The sequence below is a fragment of the Bos indicus genome, chromosome X (assembly GCF_029378745.1).
Source record: "Bos indicus isolate NIAB-ARS_2022 breed Sahiwal x Tharparkar chromosome X, NIAB-ARS_B.indTharparkar_mat_pri_1.0, whole genome shotgun sequence".
NCBI lineage: Eukaryota > Metazoa > Chordata > Mammalia > Artiodactyla > Bovidae > Bos > Bos indicus.
This window is the reverse complement of record NC_091789.1, coordinates 133,403,567-133,427,428: the sequence shown is the minus strand read 5'-3', so window position 1 is coordinate 133,427,428 and position 23,862 is coordinate 133,403,567. Positions and strand designations below refer to the sequence as shown.

The following is a 23,862-nucleotide window of genomic DNA, read 5'->3' as shown; positions in this document are numbered from 1 at the left end:
TGTCAACAACTATCAACTCATAACCAATCTGGTTTCCTCTGTGCCTCACCCACTCTTCCATCTTCCAACTTACTGGAAGTCAAATCCCAGACATTAAATCATTTCATCTATACATATTTCGGTTAAATGGTGCATTAAACACATCATTCACAGGCATATTCACAACTGGTAGTGTTAAAAAGGTTCATAACTGGGGTCCTTCCTTATAGTTCAAAAAGAGAAGCAAGAATACTAATTATTTCCTTGTTGTTATGGGTGGGTGTTAAAACTACACCAGTATCTCTCTCCTGGTGTTTAATCATCAGCATTCAACCACTCCGGGTAGGGTGATACAGATTAAAGCACAAGTAAAATAAGCACAGAATTTTCAACTGACTCAGAAAAGTAGATCTTTGAACTTCTCACACTTGAACAGAAAGCACACTAGAATGCTCGCAGCTGTTAACAATTATCATAGTCCTTTTTTTCCCCTCATGTAAGTTATCAAACCAGTCATGTCAGAAGGTCAACTGCCCCAGCCTAAGTGGAAGACCCGCTTGTGCTTCACTGAACACAGATGCTGTCACATGAGATCCAGTCTGTGCTTCTGCAAAACTGAAACAGTGAGCTCAACTCTCAAAGGAAACTTTCTTCCTTAAACATAAATCTCTGACGCAGAACTATCTCAAAAGCGATGAGAACCAGGTTGTACACTAGTAAAACATCATCACACTCATGCGCTCCCACGCCAGGTTGTGCAATAACATAATGGATCCATAAATCTATGGAACTATCCATGGCGCCAACAACAGGGGGTGGAGAGAGTTTTAAATCCTCTTAGATGCTGTAAAAATTGTCCGCTGCCAGTAAAGCAGGCTGGGAAGTTTACGTTTCCCCCAGAGACTTCACAATGAGAAGCAGGCTAAGGGAGCTGCCAGCACATGGTTTCATTCTGCAAACAAACCATGAATCAAGATGCACACACACGCTGTATGTGTGTGTGTGTGTGTATTACTCTGATGAAGTTAACATTTCATGTCTGTAAGACCGATGCAGTAAATCTTGTTTCACAAAGATGCAGCGAACCATACAACTACTATATTTCCAACTATATAACTGTTATCTTATCACACTCAGTCCCCTCATTTCATAGATGTCTGTAATCTCTAAAGTGCTAGTTTTAATATTATTCCTGTAACTAATACTGAGCACCTACCATGTGCCACACACTGTTCTAAGCACATTACACACATCAGTGAACAAAGAATAAACATAATACAAGATAAACATTATGTCAGAAGGGTGCGTGTGCTAGGGAAAACAAAAAGTGCAGTGCAGGAGGGGCCAAGGGGGCAGGTTCCTGAATGATGGGGCATCAGGGAAGAGAGGCAGGCAGCTGGAGAGGGGTGCAGATGGTAACAGAGTGTCCAGGCAGAGGCCCCCCAAGAGGGAGCATGCGTGGCATGTGTGAGGAGGAACCAGAGGGCTGGGAGTGAGCAAGCAGGGAAAGAGCAGTGAGCAGAGAGGTCCAAGTGGCCATGGGCTTCAGGTCATCCTAGCTCCTGGGCTGTGGGGAAGATTCTCACTTTGGTTCACAGGGGAGCCTCTACAGGTGTTTGAAAAGAGTGGCATGACCCTGGCTTCGACACTGACACTAGGCTGTAGGGGAGGGGAGACCGATTAGAGGTCACCGCAGTGATGGTGAGAGCGGAGCTGAGGAAGGTGCCAGACACGCTTAGGAGGCAACGCGGTAGGGCTGCTGATGGATCGGCCATGGGATGTGAGGGAACGAGGGGCGTGAGAGACCACCCCAGTGCTTTTCTCCCAAGTGATGGGAGGGGGAGCAGCACTGCCCTCAACTGAGATGGGAAGGCTGTGGGCAGAGTGATTTGAGAGGGAAGAGGATGAGTTCTGGCCTGGACAAACTGATAAGAATTTCAGAACTGCAAGTGACTTTTTCCCAATCTGCCTTCAGTTGTTCTTATTAATTTGCCACAAACTTGGCCATGAATAAAAAAAATACAATTAAATTTTTTTCCAGCATTTCAGGAGTTCAGTAGCTAGTAAGATTTCTCTGTACAGAAATGATGTGTTATACTGCTATACTTAAAATGGATAACCAACAAGTACCTACTGTACAGCACAGGGAACTCTCTTCAATGTTATGTGGCAGCCAGGATGGGAGGGGAGTTTGGGGAAGAATGGATACATGTATATGTATGGCTGAGATAGATAAGAATTTATCTTATATAAAATTGTCTTATATAAGGATTTATCTTATGTAAAAATAAGAATTTAAGAACTTCAAGTGGAGATATTCAAGTCGGCAGCTGGACATGTGGCTGGCCGTGGGGCTCAGAGGACATGTGCTGAGGTACAAACCTGGGAATATTATATTTGTCACTGATTATGCACACGCGATGTGCTTTTACACAGAGAAGAATTAGACCAAGAATCATAAAACAAAAAGAAGGAATTAACTGTTCACTGACAGAGTCAATGATCATGTTCATTTCAACCTCTTGAATAAAATGAAGAAAAAACTGTATTCATTGTTCCTTCCCAAGATGGGAACTTGCTTTTTTTGTAAATATCTCCTGGAATCTGAAAGTGACTGTGTTGAACAGAAATGAGCTCACAAGCTGGGATACTAAATAGTTTTCAGATCTTGAGAAACACCAAATTGATTGCTGAAGGAAACAATGGTGTATAAGAGAAGTTTCCACGAAAGAATTTAAATGAAACAGTCTTTTGTTTTTAAGTGTCTGTCCTTTCTGTCTTACTCATTTCTCAGATGTTTAAGTGTCCAAAAAGTTTCCTTTCCAGATTTTGTTTCTAATGCATGATGACACCAGGCTAGGTTGCTGGTGGATGGAGGGAGGGAGGTGGGTGGAAGTTCTACAGCTGCAGAAGATGATGCAACTTTCAAAAATTCATCTCACTGAAAAATGGAAAACCCTTAAAAGCTGCGGATAAACCTGCAGTAGCGATGTTGCCAATACCCCATCCCCTAAGCCTGCTGGCACAAACGTCAAAGAGAAAATTTCAGCACTAAATCAAATTAACAAACATTCCTTAAGCACAGCACGAGTGTAGCTTATTACAATCTGGAAAATTCCACAGTATCTATCAAATCCTAAGCAAGGCTATGATGCTTAGAAGTATACCACAGAAGACGTCACTGACAGCCACAAGCATGACGGCTCGGGGTGTGTTGCTGTGGCAACCGAATAGTCAGCAGCAGCACGCTGTCTGCCTTTCACCAACCCAGAACCAGGGGCAGGACAAAACAGCCAGCTCCCTGACAGGAAAGACCCAGGCACTCACAGCGAGGGCCATCTCCGCCATTCATGCACGCAGGAGACTTCCTTGTGGCAGTCTGAAATCATTTGCACCAAAGACCTTGAGAAAAAAATGCATAACCCCTTTCTCCAGTGCAGAAGCAGTCAACATGCCCCAGCACAAAGCACCAGAGAAACATTCCAGGAGAGGAGAGAGACTGGTGGCTGCCTGAAAAGTATCAAGGTCATGTGTTTAGCTGAGACCAGGCGTGAGTGGCTTTTCTCCAGAGAAAACCGAGAAGGGCTGGTCTATGGGAAAAGTCACCCTGAGAAATGTTCCGTAGATAGGAGATCAGTAAGAAAAGCAACAGTAAACTAGAGCGTGAGCCTTTTTAAAAGCTGTCCTCATACAGAAGGTGAGCTGCACACAAGGACAATGAGAGCCCAAGAGAGGCATAGGACATCTTAGACGTCAAGCCCTACGAGGTAACTTTTGGATACAGGACATTATGTGGAAATAAAACAGAAACTTTCGAACATACCTTTTCCACTGGCAGAAAGTCATTTTCTACTTCAATCGACCTTGGTCTTAGCTTTATTGGCTTGTCTTTGAAAATATCTCCAAAGCCCACTCCCTTGACTTTCTTCGGCTGGATGGCAGCTGTTGCGACTGTGCCGTTGGCACCCTCAGATTTGGTACTGCTTGAGTCACCCCCGTCACTCTCGGAGCCTGTAGTTTCCCTTAAACCTGTCAAGAGCGGGGATGGGGAAAGAAAGAGCTCAGAAATCAGCCACAGCCATGAAGCACCTCATAGCCAGCCAGGAACCACTGCTCCAAGTATCATAGGGTACAGGATAACTTGCATTGCTGTTGTTCATTTAGTGTGTAAGGATGTTGCAGGGAGGTGGCTCTGAGTTTTGTTCCACCTCCCCAGCCTTGAATTTTAAGAAGCGAATCAAAATTTTTCAGAACATCCAATTTCAAAGCAGATGCCTCTGTCAATGTGACATGTCACCTCTTTTCAGCCAGAGCCTGGTTCTTAGCCAAATTTGTTTTGGTGCAGACTATGCAGTAACAACCTTTCCTGCCCCCTCTCGCCTCCCAACCCAGTCAGTACCACATACTGTACCTCCTATCTCTATGACATGTCAATTAGCAATTAGCAACGAAAGTAACATTTCCTAAAGGGAAACTGTAAAGCTAAAAGCCATTTAAACAAATTAGCAATTAAAGAAACCACACAAAATTATGACTGCCAAAGAATTAAATTTCTGGATGGCTTTACAAGGAATAAATGCACACAGACATGCTTCTCTAGGATAGCACTAAACCAAACTTGACATTGAAACACTTTCACTGGCAAGATGATTGTATTTGTTAAAGAAGGAAAGGAAGCTGCCTTGTGGGAGGCCAGAATGCCCCAAGCCTCCAGCTCTTCTTCACTCCCCTAACACCAACGTTTCCCTGAAGCTGAACTCCTTTCCAAAGAAGAACACTGGGGACATGACACCTTTCCTTGGACTTCCTGTGGTCAAACCATTATCAGCAAGACAGCGTGGACACTTACCTCCCCAGATTCCTTTTTCCCCAGGCTCTGCCCACAATCATGTTCCTAAAAGGAAGAGCCTATTTGTTTCTAGTTAATCTCTGAGTGTACATTCTTACTTTGATGGCTAGTACATTAGTCATGGCATCAAAGGACAAGAATCAAAGGACATTTTATGAAAAGTCTACCATTAAGCCTGTCTCTAAAAGACTCGAAATGTGCAGAATAGCTCCTGAACATTGATTATGTATCTGCTGATGACAATGATGCTCTAGTTCTCTATTAGCCACATTGTGTATTATCTTCCTACAGGTAAGGTGGCCTCCTAGTACCTAAGAAAAATACACCAAATCACTGCTTGCATAAATTGTCATAAAATGTCGAAGTCATTCATACACACAAGTGTCAGTGCAGGAAAAAACTGTTAAATGAAAACAGAAAAAAATACAGAAAAGTCATTAAAAATCGCTAACATGTTTCAAAATCAAATCTTTTAAACAATGGCTGTGTTTGTTGTTGCTGCTGTTTTCAATAAAACAGTAATTATAAGCCGGAAGGGGGGGGCAAGGAGGAAGATCCCAGGTGTACACTTTAATTAACTAAAGAACAGCATTTATGAGCAAGAACAGAGGGCATAAGAATAAGGAACAGCCCACAACAAGGGGGTCGGCTGCAATTTACAGGACTGGATGCAAGTGTGCAAACATGGAGAACCTCCCTGGATTAGCTATCCATTCATGTGTTTATCTGTTCATTGTTTGGGAAATAGCCCTGCTGGAGGTATAATTTCGGAGTCTAAATATTATGTCATTTCCCCTTTAACATGTTCTCGTTTTGCCGTATGGATTCTTTCTGTGTGATAAATGGCTCGTATATTCTTTTCTGGTTTGGAAAGAAGCATTTGAGAGTGGAATAAAGAAATGGTTAGTGAATAGAAACCATCACCGTACCATCACCCCTCCCCCCAACCGCCACCAGCACCACCAGCAGAAGGCAGCAGGGCAAAGGGAGTAGGGCGAGGCTGTTATAGGTATTCAAAGAAAAGAATGGGAAGGATTCTTTTTATCATTCCTCATTACCTAGAAACATAATATTTTCAACCATTGGCATCCTGATTTCACTGAGTTTCTGGTGTTAGGGATTTGCCACCTTCTGTACTCACCTGAATAATTTTGCATTCATCACTGTGAGAAATGCTGTTTATGTTACACAGGGAAAGGCTGCAGGGTCATTCAACCACACAAGCATGGGCTGGGAAGGAAGCACACGGCAGATCTGTCTTCCAGAAATTCTGGCAGCCTGCTTCTATCACTTTCCAGTGTGATACAAGTTAAATATCTGAATATCTAGATTGATGAAAAACCTCAAAATCTAGTACCTTCCCTTTGGTGGGAAAGAAAGGTGGCTTTTCATGTTCACGTCTGTTTGGTGCTGTATCTTTTGGTCCCTGGTGCTCATAACACACACTACTGTGGAAAATATCCTTATGTCATGCTTGGCATGCCACATGACACCCGAGGGCAAGGAAACCCAAAGTGTGGTCTGTGGACTGGGGCCAGGTCATGAAGGGTTCGTTACTGAAACACTGGGTAACAAGCACGGAAAGTGTCTGTGCACAGAAACACTTATAGCAGTGTGTGCTGATGTGACTTTCAGACGTGTGGCCCACAGACTTGTCTATGTGAATGGAGCACAGACCAGCCTTGGTCGGTCTGCTCCCGCAGGGAGGCACAAGAGGTGCAGCACATGTGCAGTGAAGGCACGCCCAGAGGGACCAGGTTATCTGTCCGCAGGGGGATGGAAATAAAAGTACACTCTTCTGCAGACAGTTTGAGAAGCCTGGCTCTGGAGTTCATGCCAGAACCTTCTCTTTCATAGTCGTGTATACATCTCTATGCACACATATGTGTATACGTCTTTATGTACACATATGTATATATGCACACTAAGGCGGATGATTTTCCTTTGCCGTGAGAAAAGAACAAAGCTTCCTCAGGTTTGCTATGGCCACTCATATAATTGGTTGAATTACAGAAAAGTCATTGTCAATAATTTCCTTACTATTCCAGCACCAATCAATTCAAATCCGCGAGCTACTTCTATTTATTTTCAGTTTTACACTCACATGTCTAGTGCTTACTGTGTGGCAGGCCCGTTCTAAGAACTTCACAAGATTCATTCATCAATCTCATTTATCTCCATCCCCTCAACTTTTGGCAGCTTTCTTTCCACTGCACCAAAGGCTACACCCCGGTCCTGCCAAAAAGAAGTCTGCCGTGTGGTGATTGGCTGAATGAGCAAAGCAAAATATCATTTCTGGCATGGACTGTTCATGCCCACTTCTTACTTCTTTGAACCGCACAATGAGGCAATGACTTACTGATTGACCCACTCAGTAAAAGCAATAACCTCGAAGGGCTGACATCTCCATGAGAAGCCATCTTACACCACTCCAGAGGCGCAGATACTGGGACAAATACATATGCCATGACCAGTGTTACGGATCCCTTCTCTGCACGCATGGTTCATGCACGCATGTCACACACATGACAGAGGCACAAAGCAAACAAGACAGCGCTGGGGGCTGGTGATGGGAATGCTCCTGCAGCACGCACCAAGGAGACGGCACTTATCTCAGGCAAATAAGCCCATGTCCTTGGATGAGAAATTCACAGACACTTGGCAGAAGCATGAGCAGCTCAGGGGAGTGCAGCTGCATCAAAAAACACAAGTACCCAGATCTTATCTTTAAAATGCCTCCTGCTGTTAAGGTCACTCACTGTAATAGCGTCTGTGGCCCTCCGTCTTTCCCGGTGCGGCTCGGTACAGAATTGTCCCTTCAAAGGTAGTCTTTCCTGACAGTGAATGAGAAAAGAGAAGGGGAGAGAAAAACAAGAGGGGGGAGGGGGAGCAAGTGATGGCAAAAGAAGGAAGAGGAAGAGTCTTTAACTGAACTTGTCTTCAATGAATCCACTTTAAGCTTCATCCACAAAATTAATTAGAAATCATAAAGGCAGAGTTTAAGAATGGTACAGAATGAGCCCAAAGTCCCCATGCAACCATGATGGCAATGAGCCCCAGAACTCACCTCTCTGATGCCTGGCCTGTGGATTATGCCCAATTTAAACCTGGAAGCCACTTCCACATTACACCTCAAGAGCAGGAAAATCCCAATTAACCAGAGGAAATCTAACCAATCAGATTCCTTAGGTAACTCAATCTTTTCTGTAGAGTGCGACTCAAACAGAATATAGATTTTGGTCCATTATCTTTTATCTTCTACCCCTAGAGCCCAAGATGATACAAACTGATACTCATGACCCCAAGAGTCTAAACAAGGCACAGAATCCTTTTTAAAAGATTTTTCATTCTTAGTATCTTTAAGCAAGAAAATGTACTAGAATTCTAGAAAAGGGTTTTTATCAATGAGGTTTGAAACCAATCGTGACTTCCATGTTGATGTAAGGGGTTTTCTGCTTAGCACCAAAGATGCCAGAAAACCCTCTTTTTTAAACCACCTTAATTGAGGTTTGCCATGTCAGTCATGAGACTGCACTTAAGCATGAGGACATAGGACTCACCCAGTATCAAATTATCTCCTTTTTTGTTGTTACAAGTAGAAGTTAACAATAGCATAAGACTGGGCACATGGCTAAAGCCCAAATCTCTCTGGAATCACGAGTAAGTACAGAGACTACACACACTGCCCCAGTCTGAATGGACGAACACACACACACACACACACACACACACCCTACATTAGGAGGTAAAATGGTTTAATAAAGACAAACAATATATGCATTACTCTAAGTTATCCAAGAAACAGATCCTATTATGGTTGTGAGCTAAATATCGAACTGGAGGCCACATAGCTCCCTCATAAGAAGTTATTGTTATAGCTCCCTCATAATAAGTTCGAAGGATGAAAAGGTAGGCTACGTTTACAAAGAGGCAGAGAGGAAAACTGAGTGACAGAAAGCAACTTGTCTCACTTTTTAGAAACACTCTAGGAAAATGGGAAACCCCATTAGGGACCATCATGTTAACTTCTGGGCCGTGTCACTCCTAATACATGAAAGGAACTGTAACCGATCAGATCAACAAATTAAATGGAATCAGGTATTGCCAATTTCTGTGTCCTACAGACATGGTGGACTGCTTTGAAATCTTCCCTTTTTGACAGATGTGCTCCAACTAACTAAAGCAAAAACTTAGACATTCAAATCACTGGCTACATAGGGGAATCAAAGAAACAAGTGTTTTAGATGTTCTCGTTAGACTTGTAGCTCTTAAGGACTTGATGACAAAGCAGAGCAAGTAACAGTGGCTGGTTTTTATTTGGGTGAATTTTTATCCTGCTTAACTTCAATCATTAAGGTAACATTACTCCTAAGGAGTACAGCTCTCTTGTGAGCCAGATTCCCCCCATCCAAGAACTGAATGGCAGCAGTCCTCTTGGTGTCACAAAAAGAAAAAGAAATCAGAATTTCAATGAACAATTTTTCAATTATTTTCAAAAAAGTACTCCAGTGTTTCAATTTCCTCCAAGTACAAGAGAACCTCCCTTTGTTCTTCTCCAGGACCAAGTCTGAGAATCAATGAGGTAGACATGGCGCTTCTGTCTCTGAATGGCCAAGCATTTCTATAAAGGTGCCCCCATCCACTGGCAGCGAGATGACTGGAAGAGGAGCCTGGGCTGGGGGTGAGCAAGGACACACACATTCCATCTAAAGAACAAGAGAGATGGGCCATGGAAAGGCCATGAATATGAGTGCTATTTATTTTATGAGGTGGGGGGGATACTCTACTATTAAATATTAGTATTTGAAGGCAGAAAACTCTGTAAAGGGGAAGGATTTTTCAATTTCAACACAAAATCATATGCTTACACTAGCATCTAATTTTGCCTGAAACTCTATTTCATCAATTTGCTAATTGCTCCTTCCTGCCACCAGAACATCATATACAAAACAAATATCATTTAATATTAAAAATAAAAAAGTATACAAATACCAAAGCATGGTGGATACCAGCCTGGCTTTAGTTTTTATAAGGCATGGGGCATTAAGTAATCCATTTCTCACAGCTAATGAAAACAAATATTTCTATATCATGGGGGTGGTTTGGCCTAAGTTTTAAAAGGCCACCGTCTTTGTCTTCACTTGACAAGTCACTAAAGTATCTGAACTTATAATTCAAAAATAAGGAATCAGGAAAATAAGAAAACCAATTAAAACTCAAATATCATGGTTATTAAGGGTTATAGAAAGAAAATGCAAACTTTCTCCCTCTAAAAACTATGGGAAAAAGCTTAAAACATTTCTGTAGCTAAACAATGTTTTCTTTAAAAAGAAAAACAGGAATGCTTTTTAGTTTTACAATTATTTCATACACTTAAGAAATTAAATAATATCAAAAAGATGTTAGAAATAGGAGAGTCACATATCTTAAATGTGAAGCAAATGAAGTATGCATGAAATTGAAATTGGACAATAGTCATATCTGGATTTCTTTGCCTCTACATCCAAATAAATCTTATAGATCAAGATACTTTCTGATTATAATTTAATACCATAATATAATATCAATATAATTCATAATCAGTTCTATTTCACATCATTTAGTCAATACTTGCATATGCAAAATTGTCACTGAAAAGGTAATTAATTCATCATAATCTGTGATAATTAGATGAAATAAGTTAAACTGTACTCAGCTTTGAAATTTGTTACGTGCTCTGTGAAAGGGTAAACTACAGGCCGTAAGGAGAGGCAAAACTGAAGTGCGTGCAAAGTACAGGCAGGAAGGCTCACCTATATGGTGGCCTCAGAAGCCAGGACACACCCCAGACTCCATCTCACTGGGCTTTAGTGTTCACACTGACAGCACATTAGAGCTCTCAATTCCCTTCCATCCCTGACATAAGACCTTGCCCACACAAGTAAACCCTTAGATGTTTTGTTTTTTAAGAATCTAATTTAATTTTTAATCTAATCTAATTTAAAAATCAATTTTTTTCACTGTTAATCTCTTACACGGGAGCCCATTTCATTCTTCAAAAAAAAAAAAAAACCCTTCCTGTTTGGAACCATTTTGCAAGCCCTAATGAGAGAAGAGATGTAGGTGATAATCATCAGTAGCTAATATTCAAAAAGAAACAGAACCAGACATTATGAGCTTCCAAATACACTGTCCACCACCACCTATGAAGCAGCTTTTTACCCCTACCCCCCAAAATCTCTCAAATCTGAATCTAATCAAGGCCCTAGATCTAATTATCAGTTTATAGGACAACAAAGTAAAGGATGCAGCAGACATGAAATCAGCAAAAGGCAAGCTGTGGGGAACTAATGGACAAAGGACCCCACTTTCTTCAACAAAAAGGTGACATGGAGGAAGAACCTAGAGATCCAGAGACTTGAGACATACCAACCAATTACATTGTATGTACTTTCTTTGGGTGCAGATTCAAACAAACAAATTGTGTTAAATAATAGAAGAGTATTAGGAGAAAGTGAATATTGACCATATAGGTAATTATTGTGAGGAATTACAACTATTATTGTTACTATTAGGAGTGATAACAGTATTTAAGATATCCTTTTATTGACATATTGAAATTTTTATGGATGAAATTATATATTTGGGGTTTGCTTCAAAATAATATGAGGGAGGATTGTGCAGTGGTGTAATTGCAATAAGCTGGCCACAGCCTGCTAACTGCTGGAGCTGGGTGACAGGTATGCAAGGGTTCATCATACTATTCTCTCAATTTGTGTATGTTAGAACATTTCTATAATAAAGAGTTGAGAAAAATCTTTTTGAAACGGCACCTTTAAAAAGTTTCAGGAATTCTATGAAAGGTAAAGGTGCCTTCAAATTAAATACACAGCAGAAAGTTTCTGCTGCTTCTAAGTCGCTTCAGTCGTGTCTGACTCTGTGCGACCCCATAGACAGCAGCCCACCAGGCTCCCCCGTCCCTGGGATTCTCCAGGCAAGAACACTGGAGTGGGTTGCCATTTCCTTCTCCAATGCACGAAAGTGAAAAGTGAAAGTGAAGTCGCTCAGTCGTGTCCAACTCTTAGCGACCCCATGGACTGCAGCCTACAGGCTCCTCCGTCCATGGGATTTTCCAGGCAGGAGTACTGGAGTGGGGTGCCATTGCTTTCTCTGAAGTTTCTGCTACTACCTGACAATTAATTTTCTTATTCAAGATAAAATGTTTAAATCAACATATCAACCAATACAATTGCTGCAACTCTTTCCTTGATAAATTAGATTACCCTGAATAAAGATCGAAAGTTTATAGATTTTCATAACCAACCACCATATACAAAAATACATCAGGGCAGGACTTCTCCAGTGGTCCAGTGGTTAAGACTCCCTGCTTTCACTGCAAGGGGCACAGGTTCGATCTCTGGTCAGGGAAGTTCTGTGTGCCACGTGGAGTGGCCAAAAAGAAAAAACACCAGGGTTACAGAAAAGCAAGTTCAAGCAATTTGCATCTGTCATTTGAAGCTAAAAACGCCTCCTCAGAGTCAGAAAGGATTTAGCAAGCATTTACTGAATACCTACCATGTGTCAAGCTGTCTGGCACACTTCTTTATAAATATAATGCAATGTTTCTTCAACTGCACTCATCCATTGGTTGACAAAACTCAACTGAGTAACTATCCCTAAAAACATTCTAGAAGTAGAAATGCGAAGCGTACAAATATCAAATGAGTTTCTGCACATACAGGTGTGTCTATGTGCATAACAAAGAGATGTATAAGGATACATGAACACAAAGTTTTCTTCGTATATACCAGGATACAGGTTTTTCCTGTCTTTTATATATATATATATTTTTTTTTAAATCTTCTCCTAATGTCTACTAGCATTTTAATTGAGAAGATTTTTATATGATATCACTAGGGTCCCTAAAAATTACCAAAATGGTATAAAACATTATGAGTTTGACTTTCCCCCAGAACCATGTATTAATTATGGAATCTCTGTGAAAACTAACTGGTCTAACAAAGACCTTTATTAACTACAGCTCAGCTCATACCAGAGTAAAAAGCTAGATATCTTTTGTGCATTAACTCCATTTGTCTTTCTCAGTTCTATGATAAAAGTAAATATGCATGTATTACAGCTATTCAAGATATTGTCCCTGGGGCAAAGTGCACAAAGGGTTCAACGGGACCTCCCTGTACAGTGGGGGTTTTTTGGCAACTTTCTATGACCCTACAATTATTTCAAAACAAAACGGTGTTTCTTTTATGAAGTAAAGTACCCTGAAACTAACTCCATTCCCTGGAGATAGACAATAAGCAGATTCACTCTAAAAGCAAAGTTTCCATGTAGACAAATCCTACCAGTATACATAATCTCTGCATGTGATCTGATCTAATTATATGTATTTTACCATCTCAGTGTAAAGAGCTACTGAACAGCCTGTCAGAACAGTGAGAGATGGTATTTCTCTTTCAGGGGATGATCTCAATTTAGCAAGCCCTAGGGACATGATAATCACATCTGCTTTCCTCTGAAGCCCTTCATGACCACCATCGTCCCTACATCCCTCTGGGACTGGGCTCTCTCTGCCTGTGTATCTCACTCTTCCTCACACACCTGGCTAGCTGAGCACCTGCGCACCTTTTCTCAACTGCCGCTGGTTTGTGCACCCTCTTTCCTCAATGTGAGCTGACTGAAGACAGGGACCCTAACTGATTTGTCTCTGTATGCCTTCAGTGCCTTGTACAGCATCTTAGTAACAACAAGGGCTAAATGAAAGTTGAATGAAGACTAGAAGACAAGAAGGAAGGATGGATGGATGGATATGGACAGCCAGAGACATGAAGAGAAAGGCCCTCTTCTCCTTAACTACACATACAAGAAGATTACAAAAGCCATGCATTTCTTTCACAAGCATCCATCCTTGTTAGGAAACCAGGCCTCTCTGGAGGCCTCAAACCCCCTCACCAGGGACAGATCCTGTGAAAACTAAACATGGCTGCTGGAATTATCAGGCTGTCCCAGGCCTGAAACGGCAGACTCGTAACTGACTGAGAGTGCTGGGGACAGCAGTCTCTGAGAGAAACAGCCCTTCTGAGTGTGTGATGAAAGGCTAAGAGATGGGGGGAACCATTCCACTCTGTCTCCTAACCTCCTGCCTCAGAAATTCCAGCACCATGTGCTTTGAGCTGAGGAGTGAAGCAGGGTCAAATATGCACATTACTGACTTGGAGGAAGAGGAGATGGTTTATTGCAACGGTTCCAAGAACACAGGAGGCATTACTTCTCTGAGCTCCAGCTCTGGAAGCACACCTAACATGGCAGGACACCAAGAGGTCAAGGTTCTCCCAAAGATGTGGTCCAATACCTCTCCAAATCTCCTTTTCCGCATCAGTAGAGGAATCTCAAAGTAATTTCCAAATGTAGAGAGAATGCTTCAGTGAGCACAGTACCAACTGCTGTGTAAATAGCCTCAACATACTAACAGGCTATGTCCCAAGGGTTAATCATGATTAACAATGAAGGTGACCATTTATAGAGGGTCTTCTATAGGTGAGGTGGTTTTTATACATTCTTGCCATGGGAACTCATAACACACTTACCCATAGGAATAATGGTATGATGGATGACCTGATTTGGTCCTCCCTCCAAGAAAGCCCATCTAATGCACAATAGCCCTGAGATATAGTATTGTTATTACAGGACCCAGTCACAACACTATTCCAGTGTCTGACAGGAGAAGCACAGCACTGAGAACTCTCGTGTGCAATCTGGAAGCCATAGCAAATGCCAGTCTCATGGGGTCAAGGACACTTCCTGCTGTCCTGCCCATACGCATCAGGTGGCCTATGTTAGCAGAGAATTTCCTTATCCCAAACCAGAGAATGTAGGAGTCTCAAGATGCTTCCTTTGCCCCCAAGTCAGCTCCTCTCTTTCCTATCATAGATCCCAGGATGGAATGAGGTTCAGGGGTAGGGGCCCCAGACTTTGGACACCACTGAGCCGATCAGTCAATGCCACTGAAACACCAAGTGAAGGAGGTGGCCCTAGCACGACTCCAGAAATGGCTTTACCTCCACACTAGGGATGTGCCCAGTCATGCCACTGGTTGAATAAAAAGAGACACAACTAAGTGGCAAATACCACTCAAGTCAGACTTTTCCAAATGGAAAAGAAAGCAATTTAAGAATTATTTTGACAGGACTGAGCTGTCCTCTACTTGTTAGGAAGGAACGTCTGCAGCCCCCACCAGTGCCAAAGCGTAGTGACACAGTCGCGCCTCTATAACATTCACACGCACGACTGCGGCTCAAGACGGCACAAGAGGTACATAGACGCTCACATAAGGAAGTTGGGTTAGCGACTGGGAGAACAAAGCTTCCCGGGCCTGACCTTTTGCTCCGTGAGCTGGAAAGGGCAGCAGAGAAGCTGGAGGGAGGAGAGCTTCAGGCCCTGGAGAGAAAAAGACCTGGAGTTCGTTCTCACCATTGCAGTAGGACACGCGTGCTCACCTGACGTGGGGCTGGACCCTCAGCTGGCTTGGCCCACGTGTGTCCTGAACATCATTCTTCTCCCCACCAATGATGTTGTGTGTGTGTGTGTGTCGTTTTCTCTAAGTTCCTCAAGAGACGCTGTGAAATATCAACAATCTCATTTGATTCATCTTAAAAATAATTATCAACTTGCAGGGAGTGACACTTGAGAAGTATACAGAGGTACGGCAACCTGGGCCATCCATGGGGGAGTGGGAAGGTCGAAAGTCACCTATCCAAAGATATTAATAGTGTGCGTCTGTGAATGTCACACACTTACAGTGATACACCTACTAAACCACGGTGGGTTAAGGCAGCAGAGCCAGGAAAATACTCATGAGCTTCTGTCACAGTCACTTAGCGAAGGCCAAGGAACAGAGGGGAGGCTACAGTGGCACCCGTGGGTGCCCCTACCCTCTCCTGTGTGGTGGGAGGACTTCCTTACTTGACTTGGAGAGCTGATCATCCTGGGAAATGCCGAGGTCATCTGACTCCCCTGACAGCTCCTTGATGAAGTTGGAAGGAAACATTCCAGTCTTTCCATTGAGAACACCTTCCCACCATCCTTCTTCTACCTGCACACATGTGAACAGAAGAACAGAGGCAGGACTCAGGTTAGACGTGGTGTTTCCCAGTTTTCTGTCCCCTCTGTATAGAGCCAAGTGCAAAGCTCATGCAGGGAGAGCTGCGAGACCCAAAGCTTCCAAGGGAACAGGGAATGAGACGGCAGACCTCACAGAGCCTCGAGATTCAGGCACAGGAAGGGGTTTAACCCAGGGACCATAAACGCAAGTGGAAAAGAATTAACACTTTATTTTCACTAACCTCCAACTGAAATTTGCCATCTCCTTTGACTGGGAATATAGGTAACATACCAGACTAAGAGAAGAACCTGTGATTTGACACCAACGAAATAATATTTTCATATCGCATCATAGATACTGTGGGTATTTCAAGATATCGTTTGCACTCATCACTACTTTGAAGTGGTGGTAGTTATCACAGCTGCTGGGAGACCTTGTTATTTAATGTATTAATAAGAAATTCTAACAAACAAGTACACATAGATTAATATACCACAATGGCTCCCTTGGTAATCTTATGTGTTTTATGTGTGTGCATGCTCAGTCATCTCTGACTCTTTGTGACCCCATGGACTGTAGCCCACCCGGCTCCTCTGTCCATGGGATTCCCTAGGCAAGAATACTGGAGTGGGTTGTCATTTCCTCCTCCAGGGGATCTTCCTGACTCAGGGATCAAACTCGCATCTCTTGTATCTCCTGCATTGGCAGGCGGATTCTTTACCACTGTGCCATATGTGTTTTATATTATGCATATGTTGCTAGTATTTAAAAACTGAGAATGGCTTTCCCAGATTACCAAAACTAACCAGACAGCCTAACAAAAACTGCTTAAGAATCTATGGAATAAGAACTTGATCAGAAAGTAGAAGGACCCTCTGCAGGTTTCTGGAAGGTTTCAGATTACCCTGAGATGAACTGATATGGGATGAAGGGAGGTAGGGAGGGCAGTCAGACTGCAGTGACCTGGGTGGGAGAATGAAGGCTAGATCTGGGGAGGGGCGACAATGAACAAGGCATGGACAGATTTGAGGATCTATGAGGGATCTGCTGGTCTGCAGCAACCAACTAGCTGAGCTGAGTGAGAGAAGGGTTAAAAAAAATCATCCTAAGTTTCTGTGATGAAGCCACTAATAGAAGAGCAGAAGTGAGAACTGTGAACTGGCTTCTTGGAAGAAAATAACAGAGCATTTTGAGAACTATGAAGTATTCAGTTACCAGTAATGGTGTGGTATACTAGAAAGAGACCTAGAAACTTTGAAAAAAAATTTTAACCATGTGCACATATTACCTACTCAAATCAACAAATATAATTTAAAAGCTTAAATAATTAAAACAGAAAATAAAATTAAGAGTCAAAAGCCCATTCAAATCATATTCTGAAACTTAGCAGTTGTATGATCGTTCAGATTTCCTACTGACTGAACTCTGACTTTCCTATTTGCACAACTGCATGATGGGTACACTTGATGTGTTAGAAATAGATGTATTATGATACTACACTAGGGGCTAGGGACACAGGACTGTACAGGACATGTTCTTTTTTTCCCCTCAAGAAGGTGACAATCAATCAAGGTAGAAAGGGCATGTGGTTTAAAGATGGCAGAGGGTGGGAGTGACAAAAACCTAGCAAATGCAAGGTAAAGAGATAAGAAAACACCATGACCTAGCACAAACCAAATGTGTTACACAAAGTTGAGCTCATCGAGATCTGGAATGCTAAAGGAAGACTTGGAGAAAAAAAGGAATCAAAGTTAAGGTTGGCCTTAAAGAGTAGAAATATCAGGTATAAGTAGGGGAAGGTAAATGCGAGATATTCAGGGGAACGCTGACGGAGCCTCAGAATGGAGACAACCAGAATGGCATTTAGAGCATGTGTTAGAGAACTCCTGGGATATCTAGACTCACAGAGTGGACATTACATCTGCGTGATCACAGAATCTTCAGGGAAGAATTCAGACAACAGCACTTATGCATGACTGTCCCTATTCAATACCAAATCACAGCATTTAATAGCATTTCCGCTGAACTCATTCCATGTTTCTATGTCAACTCTACTGATACGTATTATTCTTTCAAGGAGCTTTTTATAGGATTAGAATGGTTAGGAAGCTTTGTCATAACCCTGAATATAAACAGTTGCACAATTTGTAGCATGGGGTCCTTTGTGTTTGTCCTGAATAAGGAACCATAAAATGACCTTCTTTCTCCCAGAAATCGCAGGGCAGGAGGGAGAAACCAAGGGCACGGACCGCAAATGAGCAGCTCCTGTCGCCATCCCCAACAGTGCAGGGCAGCTGGGCCAATTCTGTTTTATTCACTTTGACAGTATCTAAAATGCTCCCGTTCCAGTAATAAGCGGCTCCAGCTCGAGATCCCTGAAGGAAGTGCTCCTGATGTGTGGGCTCGGCAGGCTGCCTGCTGGGAAAACAGGGGTGTCTTCACCTCACCACACCCCCATATGCCTGCAGCCCTGTCACAGCACAGTCTGAAAGGAGAGGCCAAAAGGGAACTGGCAGATGCCTATCATTAGCCTTGCAGCGCACAGAGGAGCAGACAATCAAACCACCGCTCATTGCCCAGGGGGGTACACTTCCCATTACAGGCGCCATGGAGGGCGTGTCTGTACCCAGCAGCAGAGAGAGCTGCTCAGTGCTATTTCCTCCTACAGACTACTGCTCTGTTTGCAAGATTCAGGCTGGAGATAGGAGACTAATGATCCCCACCCTCACATGATCCCTCTTCAGCGATATTCCAGTTTGACTTCCTGCAGCAAGATGAGGACACTGAAGCCCATGAGGATTACAGTCATTCATGAATGGTTGGATGGATAAATGAATGGATGGCAGGGAAATCAACCAGGAGAAATCCTCCATGGGGGGCTATGAAGCCCTGATTCCTCCACAAAAGGAATTTTCCCTTCTGTGAGAAGCAAAATGGACCAGGAGACCCTAACTATATTGCCCGCTGTTCTTATTAGGTAACACCACACTCAGGCCTGTGTGCCCCTCCCAATTTCACCAATATTTAATGAGCACCTATTTTGCATTGCCCTAGGACCTCAGGACAGATTCATCAGTGAACAAAACAAAGATTCCATCCTTGAGAATCTTCTACAAGAGTGGAACATGCAGAGTCTGCACACCACCTGCTTAGAAATCAGGTTGCTTATGCTTATGTTTCTATATTTAAAGAGAGAAAGGAATGCATCCCTTTGTAATAAAGTGAGGATTATGGATGTTACCAGGGGCTTATGATTTCTTTCCCAAAGAAAGTATTCAGGTGGGACAGACACCAACCTTCTCTGCACCAACACACAAGTATCAGCAGGCTTCTGCAGGCCTGGGCTTCCAGGCTGAGAACAAACCCCTTGTACCTCCAAGACCAACCCTGCCAGCTTTGGAGCCCACGGCTGTGTCCCAGAGCTGGGAGCAGGGCAGCTTTACATGGCAGTGTTTGAGAAAGAAAGATGCAGTAAAACCACTTAGACCATTGTGTCTGTGGGCCGTGCACTTCGTAAGTCTTCACAGTCACCAGCATCTAAGTGGGTTCAAGGCCCATGGAAGTAGTTTTCAGCTCTTAGCCCTGTTCCAAGTTGCAGAAGAGGCTGGGAGAATTACACCTCCATCTCTAGCTCCCCAACTCGTATAAACATTAGCAACATTTTCAAAGCACTGAAGGGGATGCCTGGGAATACAGAGGTGACCCCAGTTACTCAGAACACAGGTGCATCGATTTTACTGCATGTTGCTTCACTGTGCCTCACAGATACAGCATTTTTTCAAACTGAAGGTGTGTGGCAATCCTGCCTCAAGCAAGTCTATCAACACCAATTTTCCCAACGGTATTTGCTCACTTTGTGTCTCTGTGTGACATTTTGGTAATTTTTGAATATTTCAAACATTTTCAGTAGTATCATATTTGTTACACTGATCTCTGGTGATCTTTGATGTTACTGCTACTACTGCTGCTAAGTCACTTCAGTCGTGTCCGACTCTGTGTGACGCCATAGATGGCAGCCCACCAGGCTCCCCCATCCCTGGGTTCTCCAGGCAAGAACACTGGAGTGGGTTGCCATTTCCTTCTCCAATGCATGAAAGTGAAAAGTAAATGACCCAAAAGCTCACATGATGGTGAGCATTTTTTTAAGCAATTTAGACATCATACTATTGTATACTTAATAGACTATAAGATAATATAAACATAACTTTCATATGTACTGCAAATTGAAAAATTACTGTAACTCACTTTATTGCAATATTTGCTTTAGTGCAGTGGTCTAGAACCCAACCTGCAATGTCTCTGAGATATGCCTGTAGTTCCTACATTACTGTTGAAGTTTTCCCTCTCAACTGTACCAAGGAGGGGAACAACAGATTCACCAAGTCTAAAATCTACTTCAGGGTATAAGCAGCAAGACAGGAAAGGTCCATTTAAGGGTTGCTATAGCTTTTCACATCCAATTGCCCTTTGTTACCCAAACCCCAGTCAGAAGTATACCGGAGGGGACTTTCCCAGTGGTCTAGTGGCTAAGACTCTGTGTTTCCAATGTATGAGGCCCGGGTCAGGGAACTAGATCCCACATGCCACAGCCAAGAGCTCGCATGCTGCAACTAAGATCCTGCATGCCACAATGAAGACTGAAGATCCCAGTGCCACAACTAAGACATGGTACAGCCAAATAAATAAATGTTTAAAAAAGCTCACTGGAGAGGCCAGTGTGAAGGAGAAGGGAAGCATGGGGGAGGGCAAAGCTCACAGCAAATGGGTACTTGTGTTTCATTGTTTCAAGAGCTGTTTTGCCATTCTTCCCAGAAAGAAACATGGTTACAAGTTGAGCTCTAAGGAAAGGCCCACATCTCAAGATCGCTCAAATTTTCATCAAAACTTATTAATACTTGGTAGTTTCTATGTTTCTGGGAATGTACCCATTTCTTCTAGCTTGGCCAATGTGTTGGCATATAATTGCCCATAACAGTCTCTCCAGTTCAGCTCAGTTCAGTTCAGTTGCTCAGTCATGTCCGACTCTTTGTGACCCCATGAATCGCAGCACACCAGGCCTCCCTGTCCATCGCCAACTCCCAGAGTTCACCCAAACTCATGTGCAACTTATGATCATCTATATTTCTGTTGTATCAGTTGTAACTTCTCTTTCACTTCTGATTTATTTATTGGAGTTCTTTTCTCTGGGTGAATCTAGCTAAAGAGCTGTCTGTTTTATCTTTCCAAAAAACCAGGTCTGAGCTCCGTTGATCTTCTCTATTGTCTTTTTAGACTCTACTTCATTTATTTCTGGTGATCTTTGTTATTTCTTTTCTTCTACTAACTCTGGAAATAGCTTATACTTTTTCTTGTTCCTTGAAGGCCTTATGCTAAGTGAAATAAGAGAAACAATGAACAGCATAGTGAATATAATTAATAACACTGTATTGTGTTTTTGAAAATTGCTAGGAGAGATCTTAAATGTTTTCATCACAAGAAAAATATTGTAATTATGTGTAGTAACGGATGTTAAGTAAACTCACTGGAGAGATCTTTTTGCAATATATACATATATCAAATCATTTTGCTGTACACCTAACATTAGTATAGTTATATGTCAATCATGTCTCAATTTAAAAAATTTATTCAGAAATGATTAAATGAGAATTACAATAACAGTCATTTCTCCTACCTATGAGAGGTAGGGGGAAATATTTTAGAAATTTTTTTAAGCTAGAAAAGCATCAAGATACTTTTTAAAAAGTTTTTAAATTGAGATATAATTCATTTAAATTTACAGATCTTAATGGTAAAAGTCAAACAGTTGTGATAAATGCATGCATACACCCATGCAACCCATACTTCTATTAACATACAGAGCATTTCTATCGCTCCAAAAAATTTCTTTGTGTTCCTTCCTAGTCAATCTACCTCCAAGCAAGCACTAATCTGACTTCTATCACCTATGATTGGTTTTGCCTTTTCTAAGAACTTAATGTAAATGTGCTTAGACATGGTTTTACCCTTTGAATACTGCTGAAAAAATACAAATTGTTTCTGGAAAACATTTTTTCTATTTGTGGAATTTGTGGGAAAAAATATTTTTGAGGGAACCACTTTCTGAAGCCATAAATACCTACATTATTTTCTATTTCCATTGCTTTAAATAACCATACTTGTTGATCTGGGGACATGGGAAGCTGGTTGTGCCAACTGTAAAAAAGCGTTATCTAGGTTCTAAATGCCCAAGTCAACATTTTTCCCAAATTGCTACATCTCTTTGTCTGATTACCTCTCTGGGCAGGACCATACCAAGAAGAAGTTGATTTTTATCCCCTCCCCTTATTCTTCTCAGAACAAGCCTATTCCACATGAGAGGGGTCCCTCAAAAAAAAACCTATAGGGTAATGACTTAAGAAAATATATATGATACATATTTAAGACTTAAGCAAATGCTGTCCAATGAGAGAGAGCAATATAGCCACGATTTTCCTGACAGTGGCAAGGGTTTCTGGCACGGCTCTTACAGACATCCTTCAGCAATGCTTGAAAGTCCTATCCTTCAAAACAGCTACATATCAGATCCTGTTAACAGCTGAGCAACTTCAGTCAAGTTTCTTAACCTCTCTGAGCCTCAGTTTCCTCAGCTACAAAATACAAATACTGATCACACCTTCCAGTGATTTCTGTGATGACCAAATGAAATATCATGTATGAAGGTACTAGCACAGTGCCCTGGCATGTGGTAAATACCCTATAAACATCAGCTTCCCCATCCCATCCCACTGGCCTTCTCTGCAAGTGTAGAATGAAGGGTGGGGAACCTCTTGCCAGGGGAGCAGGGGCAAGTCTGGCTCTTATTTTTGTAAATAAAGCTTTATTGGAACACACACACAGAGACTGGCTACAGGTTAGTCTACAGGCTAGTCTAGACTGCAATGACCAGTCCGCCCCACTCCAGACAGAAATGTCACAACTGTGTACTTAAAAATGCCTACCAGGGATTTAGCCTGCTAGCTTTCCTTTTGGAAAGTGAAGTCCCATTAACTTCACAAGAACTTCTGTCCTCCCTGCAGGCCACTGACTGCTCCCCAGCCAGGAGGCAGAAGCACTTTCCTGAGTGACCTTCACTTTGCCAGCCCCACTCATCCCTGGACCGCCCCACACTCTCCATTTCTCCTCTGGCCACGCTGCAGAGACCCATCCAGGCTGAGCTGGTAACTTCAGCCAGAAGTGCTGCCCCCCTCACCAAGGGTCAGGGCCATGTCCCCCTAGACCTGCTCCAGTTCACTGCTCTTCCTGCCAGCACACAACACGGTTAAAGAGTACAAAATATGTAGGTTTGAAGACAAAAGGCTAGTGGTGAGAAGGAATATGATCGTAATTTGAAGGTTTAAAAACATGGTGCCAAATTAGGTATAGAAAAGACAGCTAAAAGTTTGGGAGGTGAGGGAGTGTGGAATTTTAGAAGAATTATTAATGCTCATTGCTTCCCTTAAGTTGTCCTCAATCCACTTCAAGGAAACCAGTGGTGGGACTTCCCTGGTAGTCCAATATTTAAGACTCTGTGCTTCCAAGGCAAGGGGCCCAGGTTCGATCCTTGGTTGGGGAACTAGGATCCTATATGCCACTTAGTGTAACACTCCTACTTCCAAAAAGTTTAGAAAAAACAGTGGGAATAGTAGAGGATGCATCATGGATGCAGAGAAGGTGGAGCTCAAACCAACAAATACATAGTTTAGGAAAACGCCCTGGCCCTAAAAGGCAGATGAATATACATTTTTAAGCTAAGATTACATGTGAAGATGGACTTCCCTGGTGGCTCAGAGGTTAAAGCATCTGCCTCCAATGCGGGAGACCCGGGTTCAATCCCTGGGTCAGGAAGATCTCCTGGAGAAGGAAATGGCAACCAATCCAGTATTCTTGCCTGGAGAATCCCATGGACAGAGGAGCCTGG

At 42.5% G+C, this 23,862-nt stretch overlaps 1 protein-coding gene across 13 annotated transcripts in view; it reads right to left on the bottom strand.

Annotated features, from left to right (window-relative positions):
* SH3KBP1 (SH3 domain containing kinase binding protein 1) overlaps nucleotides 1-23,862 on the bottom strand; it is a 331,727-nt gene that overhangs the window by 139,088 nt on the left and 168,777 nt on the right. For 8 of the 13 annotated variants that reach the window (XM_070785423.1, XM_070785422.1, XM_019956031.2 and 5 more), the window contains 4 exons: nucleotides 15,788-15,917; nucleotides 15,203-15,262; nucleotides 7,588-7,662; nucleotides 3,803-4,008 (listed from right to left, as the gene is read on the bottom strand). In XM_070785423.1, coding sequence (XP_070641524.1) covers nucleotides 3,803-4,008; nucleotides 7,588-7,662; nucleotides 15,203-15,262; nucleotides 15,788-15,917 — 471 coding nt within the window. The remainder of the gene's footprint in view (nucleotides 1-3,802; nucleotides 4,009-7,587; nucleotides 7,663-15,202; nucleotides 15,263-15,787; nucleotides 15,918-23,862) is intronic. The other 5 variants (XM_070785428.1, XM_070785418.1, XM_070785429.1 and 2 more) reach the window with 3 other exon arrangements.